We start from the raw sequence: 12,500 nt of genomic DNA, 5'->3' as shown, positions 1-12,500 counted from the left end.
CAAATCCTCAACTCTGACTAATAAGGACACGCCCACCGGGGCCAAAGCCGACGCCCTCAGGGAGGAGATGGAGGAGGCGGCCATTCGCATGGAGATCTGTAGAGTGGGTGGAGCTTCTCTCTATTATTTCACGCATACAGACAGGTGTCAAACTGTACCGTATTCATAATACATATCGTAAAACATGCAACATCGAAGCATCATGTTTCATGTCTCTGTGTTTTCAGGATCAGCTCTCGGCGGACATGTATAGTTTCATGGCCAAAGAAATCGACAATGCAAACTACTTCCAGACGGTGAGTGCTTTACTCGTTCAGATGAACAGCCTGCCTTTTTATCGTTAACATCTCTGTGTTGCTCTGTTCAGCTGATCGAGGTTCAGGCCGAGTACCACAGGAAGTCTTTGGAGCTACTCCAGAATGTTCTGCCACAAATTAAAGCGCAACAGGGTGAGAATCACGAAGAAACAGAAAAAGAAGGAACTGAATAAACCTGGAATTATAGTATTTATAATATTTGATAATATTTATAATTTTTTTTTTAAATTATATATATATATATATATATATATATATATATATATATATATAATATTTGGGATATGTTATTTAATATTTTATAATATATTATAAATTAATAATTAGATCTATAATATTTAAAAATGTAATAATTATCATAATTTACTATTATAAAAGAATATTTATTTTAATATATATAATATAACATTTTATAATTTATTATAATAATATATAATATTTTAATGAATAATTAAATCAATTTTATTTTATAATATTTTATTTAATAATTAATCATTATATAATTTATACATTTCAGTATTATAATTTAATATTAATGTTATACAATATATTATATAATTTATACATTTCAGTATAATTTATTATTAATATAATATTTTAATTATTTTACAATAAATATAATTTAAAAAAAAAAAAAAAATATTATATCTATATAAGTCCCATATATATATATATATATATATAAAAATTTTTATTTTTTTTTTTTTTTTTAGTATTATACATTATTATATGATATTTTAATAATTATATAATATTGTAATGATCATAATCTAAACCCTAACTGTTTCTTAATGGTCTGTTTGGTGTTGTTTTGTCAGTAAAGCGCACGTGGTGTGTGTTTCAGAGTCGTGGGTGGAGAAGCCGTGTTACGGGAAACCGTTAGAGGAGCACCTGACTCTGAGCGGGAGAGAAATTGCTTTCCCCATCGAAGCGTGTGTGACCATGCTGCTGGACTGTGGCCTACAGGAGGAGGTGAACATGCACGGTCAACAACACCTCACCAGGGCTGTTTCTAGCCATTTTGATGCCCTAATGGTTCCCCCCAGCATCCCAATCCCAAACACGATAATTTAAGGTTACATACAAAATAACATAAAGCTGATTATGTAAACTAGGGTTGGGAAGATTCTGATTCACTCGGTGCATCGACATAAAGAGTTAATGATGGGATGCATTGGTTTAAAATGTGTGCATCGGATACAAGTTGTCATTTGTATCACGATGCATCGATCTAACATTTATTTATATATAATAACTACTGGATGTGCTATACTTTTATTGTTTAGAAAGCGACCAATAATGTGTGTTCAATATTTTATATGTAGATCGATTTTTCCTCTCTAATCTTTTTTCAAGCACGTTCTCTCATCACTGCTGCTGCGTGATTGTGACGCATCACACAGTTTTGCTTTACGGAACCAAATCCTTTGACAGTGAGTCAGACTTACTGAAATAAGCCTGGCTTATTTGGTAAACTTGTTTTATGAAACAGGCCTCGAGGCATTAGAAGTGATCATATTTTTTCCATTGCATCATATTGTGTTGAATCGAATCGAAATCGGATCGCACTGCATCATAACAGGGGTGAATCGCACCGGAAGCTGCTTCATATGTTTCTTTAATGTATTGTATTGTTGGCAATGCATCGAGATGTGTATTGTATCAGCTCCAGTCATTGAGATGCACATCCCTAATGTAAACACTTAAATCTTAAATAGCAACATTAATACATTTTCAAATTATATTTGTGTATATATATATATGGATACATGTTTAGACATTATCAATGGCTACTTTTTGTATTTATCTGTTTGTTTTGTTGTTTGAAACATTAATTTAAAGTGTCTATTATTGCATTATTATTTCAGTCAAACCTATAAAACCCTTTGTTGCCCCAAAATAATAATAAAAGACTGATCTGTGGCATAAAAGTAATCAGAATGCAGCTACTTAGCCCTTTGTTACTCATTAACGCGTTGAACTTCCCCTTTAAATAACACGACGCTCTGATTGTTAGAAGATATTTAAATGTTTTAATAATAAAAAATAAATTGTAACTTTAGTTAAACGTCATATTTGTTCAGTGATAACTACGAAAAAAGATAATTTTTTGTGTGTTTATTTAAAGGTAATATTTTTTTTTTACAAAACAAAATACTGATTTTGTGCAATTTTTTACTGTACCAACTTAGTGTTATCTTGCCAAAGCACTGACAGAACCCATTAGTCTAATGATGTTGTTGAGGGCTCTAAATGCAAACTTTGCATGCAACAAATGACAGTGCTCTGATCCAATGGCATACAGGCTTAGTCCGATTGAGAGTTCTCTAACCCAGTGATGTTGGGGGATCCAGTGGGGGCGGCAATCTTTTATCACATCCCTGCTAAAATATATCACTAATACTTGCGCTCATTGACACCCCCTCCTGCTGGTGGCACCCTAGGTGACTGCCTAGCTCACATATGCCTAGAAACGGTACTGGGATGAGCTGAATGCTGCATGCACGCCATATCATAAGCTATCCTAATTGTGAGAGGATTGTGTGTTTCTATATCATCTGCAAAATTAATCTGCAGTGGTCAGGTGGTACAGCGATTATGTTGTGGTACCAATAGGGGTGTTCAACTCTATCCAGCGCTTCCACATCCACCCCCCCCCCCCCCCAAAAAAAAAGTTATATACATGGATAAAGACTCCTTTTCCATTGATTGAGCAAAAAAAAAAAAAGGAAATATCAATATCTAGATTACAGTTTTTTATGATTGCTTAAGCACAATTTTGAAAACAGGACCCAGTTTGTCAAAACACTACACACAATTAACACAACCCTACACCAAAGTAGCACAACACTTCAGATCATTTGCAAAATGGAACACTTTTGTCAAAACTATACACAACTTTATATAAAAAAAATATTTTGTTAGCATACAAAACACACATTTGATATGACTTTAATCTTTTTTGAACCAGTTACACACTGCTGTTGGTAACCTAAAACACTATTTAGCAAGTCTAATTCTCAGTGATTAGAGTACTGTAAATGAAGTACACAGAGAAAGTGCAACTATACAATAGTTCATCAAACACTACACAAGACCAATGCTGCAGACTGAGGAAAATATCATTGATTTCTCTCCATATACCCAAATAAGTCAACATGGAGAATCACCACAAAACATGTCCCAGTTGTCCTGCTACTACAGAAGTGTGCATAACACTGTTAGCTCAGCAAACAACAGACAAACGTAAAATACTGTATCCAGTACAGGTTACAATTACAGTAAATAAACAAAAAAACTGACGATATTGTACAGAAAATACTACAGTAAACATACTATACATTATCTCTTCGCCTAGCTGGATCTGGCCAGAGAATTTCATCAACATCACAAGCAATATTCTCAGTAGCAAGACAACGCGGGAAGAACCGTCTTGAATGTCGAATCCATCTTTGCACAGCTACGGCGTCGACTTGGTCACAGGCGTCCTCCATGGCCTGAATGAGGGGTACCTGAGCCTGGGGCTGGAGATCGTAAACCTTCCAACGCCATGCAAAGAAAAACTCTTTGATAGGGTTTAGAACAGAGTATGGTGGAAGGTATAGTACTGTCAACTATGGCTGGTGTTGAAACCAGTTCTGGACCAAAGCAGAGCGGTGGAGTGACACATTGTCCCAGATGACAGTGTATTGTATATGGTGCATTTCGTTACCTGCTGTGACAATGTGGTGCAATTGGTCCAAAAATGCGAGAATGTGAGGTGTGTTGTAAGGGCCCATTGTGGCATGACGGAGGAGAACCCCATTCTGTCAATTGGCAGCACAAATGGTGATGTTACCCCCACGTTGCCCTGGGACATTGATTATAGCCCTGTGGCCAATGATATTTCTGCCTCTCCTTCTTGCTTTTGTGAGGTTGAACCCTGCCTCATCAATATATATGAACTCATGCAGGATTTCCTCAGCATCCATCTGCAAATCTCTCTGAAATACAGTGAAAGACAACATTGTGCAGTTCAGGATAGGTCTAGTATATTACAGTCAATGTAAAAAAGTAATGTGTGGAGTATGCAACATCACAGTGCTAAAGTGAACAATACAAACCTCCACATACTGATATGGTGCATACAATAAGCGGCTGATTACTGTAACTGTAGACAGATCTTTTACCTGTTTTCCTGTCGAAAAGTCCTTATGACAGATGCCACTGTATATCTGCTAAGATTTGGCTGAACTCTGTCCAGCCTCAATCCGTGGTTCACAGCATGGTCCACTAGTGTTGCACGAATGTCATTTGATAAATTTGGTCCTCTTTGTGCACATTCTCCTGCTTCAGGCCTTCCTCTGCCTCCTCTGTGTACTCCTCCTCTCACCCTCACTCTTCTTCTGACTCCTTCCATTTTGGTGAACCTACCTGCTGCATTTTTATAGGGCTTAGACCTGATTGGTGTGTCTACAATTTAGCAATCATGTGTTTGTGCACCTGATGGCTGTGTTTAAGAGATTAGCTCATAGGTGTGGTAATTTGACAGTCAGTGCTTTGGAATTGCAAGGAAGTGACATCATGATATACTTCTGTGTATGATGTATACAAGTGTGTTTAGTGTTTTGCAAATCACTGTGTGTAATGTTTTGCAAGTAGTATGAAGTTGACAATGTGCTTACAGTTGTGCAAATCTAGCCTTGTGTTTTGCTCCTTGAGTGTAAGGTTTTGCCAATTGTGGGAAAAGTTTAATTTTAGTGTGTAAGCAATCAAAAAACTGCAAGTCTCTAAATGCACTTTTAGCTGCATTTACCACTAAACATTTTAAATATAGCTTTTTACTTTAAACAGTATATCAGAAACACTTCAAGCTTTATTCCAATTCTAAATACACTGGTCCACTAAGCCTTGGACCTGTAATATTCCTATATTTGTTAGTACAGCTGTTTTTAAGAACATCAATGTCTCCTAGGAACATGCTGTCTTTAACATTGCCAAAGAAATCTCTTCCATAAGCTCTTACAGATTGTATTGCTGGCTCCCTACAAACTGTTTTCAGCATTCATGAAGTTTCTAGAGCACCAAAATCAGCATAAAGTGACTTCTGACTGGAGTAACAGCTGCAGACAATTCAGCTTTGCCAAGAATAAATTTAAACAAAACTTAACACCAGTACTTTGCTAAATGTCCAGATCTCAGGGAGAGCAACTTAAAGTACTGATGCCAGAGAGCAGTTATGTGACAAACAGCCAAATGATACCAAAAAACACCAACTCTTCAATCATGCAATTTTTTATTTGAGGTTGTAGTGGGGGAGAGACAGAATCTTTCTAAACTGTTTAAGCAAACAGGGAAAACATGCCATATGAATAAAGCACTGAATTGAAAAGATCCAGTAAGTGTCACACAAAATTCCCATGACCATTTCCTTGACCACATCCCTGACCACATCCCTGACCATTCCCTTACATGCTTCCCTGGCCAATACCACTTCCCCATCCAATTCCCTGGCCAATACCACTTCCCCATCCACTTCCCTGGCCAATACCAATTCCCTGGCCGATTCCCCATCCGCTTCCCTGGCCCTGTCCGATTCCCTGGCCAATACCGCTGCCCTGGGCACTTCCCTGGCCCGGTCCGATTCCCTGGCCAATACCGCTTCCCTGGCCCTGTCCGATTCCCTGGCCGACACCACTTCCCTGGCCGCTGCCCTGTCCCTGGCCGCTTCCCTGGCCGATACCATGTCTGATTCCTTGGCCCTGGCCAATTCCGCTTCCCTGGCCCTGTCCAATTCCCTGTCCAATTCCGCTTCCCTGGCCGACACCGCTGCCCTGTCCGCTTCCCTGGCCCTGTCCGCTTCCCTGGCCCTGTCCGCTTCCCTGGCCCTGTCCAAGTCCCTGGCCGATACCGCTTCCCTGGCCCTGTCCAAGTCCCTGGCCGATACCGCTTCCCTGGCCCTGTCCACTTCCTTGGCCGATTCCGCTTCCCTGGCCCTGTCCAATTCCCTGGCCCTGTCCAATTCCCTGGCCGATACCGCTTCCCTGGCCGATACCGCTTCCCTGGCCCTGTCCAATTCCCTGGCCGATACCGCTTCCCTGGCCGATACCTCTTCCCTGGCCCTGTCCAAGTCCCTGGCCTACCGCTTCCCTGGCCGATTCCGCGGTCCGCTCCGGCCCTGTCCAATTCCCTGGCCGATACCGCTTCCCTGGCCCTGTCCAATTCCCTGGCCGATTCCGCTTCCCTGGCCCTGTCCAATTCCCTGGCCGATTCCGCTTCCCTGGCCGATTCCAATTCCCCGTCCAATTCCGCTTCCCTTGCCCTGTCCAATTCCCCGTCCAATTCCGCTTCCCCGGCCCTGTCCAATTCCCTGGCCGATTCCGCTTCCCTGGCCCTGTCCAATTCCAATTCCGCTTCCCTGCGCTGTCCAATTCCCTGGACCGGGCCCTGGCCGATTCCGCTTCCCTGGCCCTGTCCAATTCCCTGGCCGATTCCGCTTCCCTGGCCCTGTCCAATTCCCCTGTCCATTCCGCTTCCCTGGCCCTGTCCATTTCCCTGTCCAATTCCGCTGCCCTGGCCCTGTCCGACACCACTGCCCTGGCCCCGTCCAATTCCCTGAACGATACCATGTCCTCTTCCCTGGCCGATTCCGCTTCCCTGGCCCTGTCCGATACCGCTTCCCTGGCCCTGTCCGATACCGCTTCCCTGGCCCTGTCCGATACCGCTTCCCTGGCCCTGTCCGATACCGCTTCCCTGGCCCTGTCCGATACCGCTTCCCTGGCCCTGTCCGATACCGCTTCCCTGGCCCTGGCCGATACCGCTTCCCTGGCCCTGTCCAATTCCTGGCCGATTCCATGTCCCTTCCCTGGCCCTGCCATTCCCTGGCCGATTCCACGTCGATTCCCTGGCCCTGTCCAATTCCCTGGCCGATTCCGCTTCCCTGGCCCCGTCCAATTCCCTGAACGATACCATGTCCTCTTCCCTGGCCGATTCCGCTTCCCTGGCCCTGTCCCGACACTTCACTTCCCTGGCCCTGTCCGCTTCCCTGGCCGATACCGCTTCCCTGGCCCTGTCCGCTTCCCTGGCCGATACCGCTTCCCTGGCCCTGTCCGATACCGCTTCCCTGTCCCTGGCCGATACCGCTTCCCTGGCCCTGTCCAATTCCCTGGCCGATACCGCTTCCCTGGCCCTGTCCAATTCCCTGGCCGATACCGCTTCCCTGGCCCTGTCCAATTCCCTGGCCGATACCGCTTCCCTGGCCGATACCGCTTCCCTGGCCCTGTCCAATTCCCTGTCCAATTCCAATTCCGCTTCCCTGGCCCTGTCCAATTCCCTGGCCCTGTCCAATTCCCTGGCCGATACCGCTTCCCTGGCCCTGTCCACTTCCCTGGCCGATTCCGCTTCCCTGGCCCTGTCCAATTCCGCTTCCCTGGCCCTGTCCAATTCCCTGGCCCTGTCCAATTCCCTGGCCCTGTCCAATTCCCTGGCCCTGTCCAATTCCAATTCCGCTTCCCTGGCCCTGTCCAATTCCCTGGCCGATACCATGTCCGCTTCCCTGGCCGATACCGCTTCCCTGGCCCTGTCCGCTTCCCTGGCCCTGTCCAATTCCGCTTCCCTGGCCCTGTCCAATTCCCTGGCCGATACCATGTCCGCTTCCCTGGCCCTGTCCAATTCCCTGGCCGATACCATGTCCGCTTCCCTGGCCGATACCGCTTCCCTGGCCCTGTCCACTTCCCTGGCCATTCCGCTTCCCTGGCCCTGTCCAATTCCCTGGCCGATACCATGTCCCTTCCCTGGCCAATCCGCCTTCCCTGGCCCTGTCCAATTCCAATTCCGCTTCCCTGGCCCTGTCCAATTCCCTGGCCGATACCTCTTCCGGCCCTGTCCAATTCCCTGGCCGATACCGAGTCCCTGGCCGATACCGCTTCCCTGGCCCTGTCCAATTCCCTGGCCCTGTCCAATTCCCTGGCCGATACCGCTTCCCTGGCCGATACCGCTTCCCTGGCCCTGTCCAATTCCCTGGCCGATACCATGTCCGCTTCCCTGGCCGATACCGCTTCCCTGGCCCTGTCCAATTCCAATTCCGCTTCCCTGGCCCTGTCCAATTCCCTGGCCCTGTCCAATTCCGCTTCCCTGGCCCTGTCCGCTTCCATGTCCAATTCCCCGGCCGATTCCGCTTCCCTGGCCCTGTCCAATTCCCCTTCCCTGGCCCTGTCCAATTCCCTGGCCGATACCATGTCCGCTTCCCTGGCCGATTCCGCTTCCCTGGCCCTGTCCAATTCCAATTCCGCTTCCCTGGCCCTGTCCACTTCCCTGGCCGATTCCGCTTCCCTGGCCCTGTCCAATTCCAATTCCGCTTCCCTGGCCCTGTCCAATTCCAATTCCGCTTCCCTGGCCCTGTCCAATTCCCTGGCCGATTCCGCTTCCCTGGCCCTGTCCAATTCCCTGGCCGATACCGCTTCCCTGGCCCTGTCCAATTCCCTGGCCCTGTCCAATTCCGCTTCCCTGGCCCTGTCCAATTCCAATTCCGCTTCCCTGGCCCTGTCCGCTTCCCTGGCCGATTCCGCTTCCCTGGCCCTGTCCAATTCCATGTCCGATTCCCTGGCCGATTCCGCTTCCCTGGCCCTGTCCAATTCCATGTCCAATTCCCCTTGCCTTGTCCTGTCCAATTCCGCTTCCCTGGCCTTGTCCAATTCCCTGGCCGATTCCATGTCCGCTTCCCTGGCCGATTCCGCTTCCCTGGCCCTGTCCAATTCCCTGGCCGATACCATGTCCGCTTCCCTGGCCGATTCCGCTTCCCTGGCCCTGTCCAATTCCGATTCCGCTTCCCTGGCCGATTCCAATTCCCCGTCCAATTCCGCTTCCCTGGCCCTGTCCAATTCCGCTTCCCTGGCCCTGTCCAATTCCGCTTCCCTGGCCCTGTCCAATTCCGCTTCCCTGGCCCTGTCCAATTCCGCTTCCCTTGCCCTGTCCAATTCCCCGTCCAATTCCGCTTCCCTTGCCCTGTCCAATTCCGCTGCCCTGGCCGATACCGCTGCCCTGGCCGATACCGATGCCGTTGCCGTGGCCGATATACCGCTGTGCTTTGTCTGATAAATATGCCCTTAGTATGTGCTTCCCTGGCCCATACTGCTGCCCTGGGCTCTTCCTTGACAACTTGCCTGACCCCTTCCCTGACCACGTGGTTCACTGCATGCAAAGCCACTAGTGGTTGGGCAACACTTCTGTTTGGCAGGACACTGGCCATCATGGACACAGCTTTCAGCACACAGTGGAATCATCTCTGGTATGGGACATTGACCCGGCTTCACTGCGTGAACAAATAGTCAGCTTTAGTTATAGGCAGTATGCCACTTTAATATACAAAACACTCAAAGCGTGAATAGTTTTACCTACAGATAGAATTAGATTCCAAGTCACTGGTTCTCAATTTCAGTCCTGCTCTGCACATTTTGAAAGTGACGCAACATGTGGCCAAGTATGGTGACCCATACTGGGAATTAGTGCTCTGCATTCATCCCATCCAAAGTGCACACACTCAGCAGTAAACACACCATGAACACACTCCAGAGCAGTGGGCAGCCATTTTTGCTGCAGCGCCCGGGGAGCTGTTGGGGGGGTTCGGTGCCTTGCTCAATGGCAGCTCAGTTGTGGTATTGAAGGTGGGAAAGAGCAATGTACATACACTCCCCCCACCAATCCCTGCCAGTACGAGACTTGAACCCACAACCTTTTGGTTATGAGTCCGACTCTAACCACTAGGCCATGACTTGTTAGGCAAGATCCATGAACAGAAACAACAAGCTGATGATCTCAATCAGGTGTGTTAAATAAGGGACACATGCAAAATGTGCAGAGGGGGTCCCCAAGACTTTGAGAACCACTGTTCAAAGTATTATTCCTCTTTATGTTGTTAAGCCATCCTGTTCTTTAAACTATCCTAAGGGATGAATTCAAACCAGCTTTAGAGGAGAACAAAAGGCAAAGTCTCTGCTTAAAACTTACATTGAATTCAATGGGTTACTAGTGTGTGGTTTTTTTTTTTAGGACCCTTAGCATCCATTATTAATTTGTGTGTGTGTGTGTGAGTTTAAACGCAAACAGGACCACAGTCAAAGCGACAGCATTTGTGTCCTCCAGGGCAGTCTTCATCAGAAGAACATCCTCGATGGGACGGCACGACCGTCAGCGTTGCCGGACAGTAACCATCCACTACAGAATTCAGGGGGGGGGGGGGGGGGGTTTGGGCAGGGAGTGCAGTTTTAGCATTTGTAAATCAGTAGTTTCACAAATGGGTCTTAAACCCAAATTTTACAGATTTGTCCACTTCAAACCAAGTGCTTTAAAACCTACTACTCATTCATAAACGGTGTTAGTTACTTTCAAAGACTGAGTGTCACTTATTTCTGCATTTCTTCAGGCTGTGTAATGAAAGCAACAGATCTTCTCACCTGTGGTTCGTCTTTGAATAGCGTGAGTTATGCTCAAGTATCCGAACAAACACGATAAAACAGCAGTCAACGAGAAATACACCCGAGCTGTCATCCTCCCGGCCTGCAATCTCACAATGATCTCTGCTGGAAAATGCACTGAATTAATGCGTCAGGAGAAGCAGACAGCGTAACACACAAAACTAAAATGAATAAGTGTTGCTGCAATATTAACCTCTCTAAAATGGGGTTTTTAAGATCCAAGGAGAACAGGTCAATTCCAACCCTGATCAAACTCACCTGCCTGTAGCTTTCTAGTAATCTGAAATGCCTTGATTAGCTTGTTCAGGTGTGTTTGATTGGGGTTGGACGTTTCTAGCCATTTGGATGCCATAGGTGAAATCCCTATTGGCTCCCCCCAGCAATCCACTCCCAAATGAGATAATTTAAGGTTACATAAAAGCAAAATGACACAAAATAACATAAAGCTGATTATGTAAACACTTAAATCATAAATGAATTGTATAACATGTGGATTCGGATACATGTTTAGACATTATCAATGGTTACTTTTTGTCTTTATCTGTTTTTTGTTCAATTGTTGTGTTGTTGTTGTTTGAAACATAAATTTAAAGTGTCAATTATTGCATTATTATTTCAGTCAAACCTATAAAACCATTTGTTGCCCCAAACTAAATATAAAAAACTAAATATATATCAGTGGCATAAAAGTCATCAGAATGCAGCTACTTATCCCATTGTTACTCATTAAAGCGTGAACTTCCCCTTTAAATAACACGACGCTCTGACTGTTGGAAAATATTTAAATAAATGTTATAATAATAATAATAAAAATATATATTTTAGTTAAATTGCATATTTGTTCAGTGATAACTATGAAAAAGATAACGTTCTTATCAAGTATAACTGTACGAATTTCGGGATCAAGCTCCGCCTACTTCTGGTTTTATCCGAATATAGATACGAATAATTTTGTGATTGTTACAGATACAAATACTGGCTTCGCTGCACACCACTAATAGAATACTTGGTTAAATTTGACAAAGCAGTTTAATAAAGGATGTATTGATCTTGTGAATTAATGAATTTTACGATTCCGATATTTTTTAATTGACTGTTTTATATGTGAATATTACACGACATGACACCCTGATCCTTTAACAATGCATTTGGCGCAAAAACGCACACTTTTTGGACCAAGTTCACAACATGATTTCTCAATTGCCACAAATACTGCCTAAACAAAATACTGATTTTGTGCACTTTTTTCTGTACGAATATTTTAAATTGGCCTTTGACCTTAGTGTTATCTTGCCAAAGCACTGACAGAACCCATTAATCTAATGATGTTGTTGAGGGCTCTAAATGCAAACTTTGCATGCAACAAATGACAGTGCTCGGATCCAATGGCATACAGGCGTAGTCCGATTGAGAGTTCTCTAACCCAGTGATGTTGGGGGATCCAGTGGGGGCGGCAATCATTTATCACAACCCTGCTAAAATATATCACTAATACTTGCGCTCATTGACGCCCCCTCCTGCTGGTGGCGCCGCTTATGCCTAGAAACGGCACCTCACTATCACTATAGTATAGGATACCCTGGCTTACATATAAAATATATAAAGCTATATACACTACCAGTCAAAAGTTTTGGATCAGAACAATTCTAAATGTTTTTTACAGGAGTTTCTTCTGCTCATCAAGGCTGCATTTATTGGATCAAAAATACAGGAAAAATTTAATATTGTGAAA

The 12,500-nt window shown here is 45.0% G+C and overlaps 1 protein-coding gene across 5 annotated transcripts in view; it reads left to right on the top strand.

The window, feature by feature from the left end:
- LOC109061013 (rho GTPase-activating protein 44-like) overlaps positions 1 to 12,500 on the top strand; it is a 42,892-nt gene that overhangs the window by 14,305 nt on the left and 16,087 nt on the right. For all 5 annotated transcript variants that reach the window (XM_042734809.1, XM_042734807.1, XM_042734808.1 and 2 more), the window contains exons 7-10: positions 1 to 103; positions 228 to 296; positions 368 to 449; positions 1,162 to 1,289. The exon at positions 1 to 103 is cut by the window's left edge and continues 15 nt beyond it. In XM_042734809.1, the coding sequence (XP_042590743.1) occupies positions 1 to 103; positions 228 to 296; positions 368 to 449; positions 1,162 to 1,289 (382 nt within the window). The remainder of the gene's footprint in view (positions 104 to 227; positions 297 to 367; positions 450 to 1,161; positions 1,290 to 12,500) is intronic.

Source organism: Cyprinus carpio, chromosome B12, assembly GCF_018340385.1.
Source record: "Cyprinus carpio isolate SPL01 chromosome B12, ASM1834038v1, whole genome shotgun sequence".
In the NCBI taxonomy this organism is placed as follows: Eukaryota; Metazoa; Chordata; class Actinopteri; order Cypriniformes; family Cyprinidae; genus Cyprinus; species Cyprinus carpio.
Note: the sequence above shows the minus strand (reverse complement) of the source record. Positions and strands in the feature narration are given on the sequence as shown.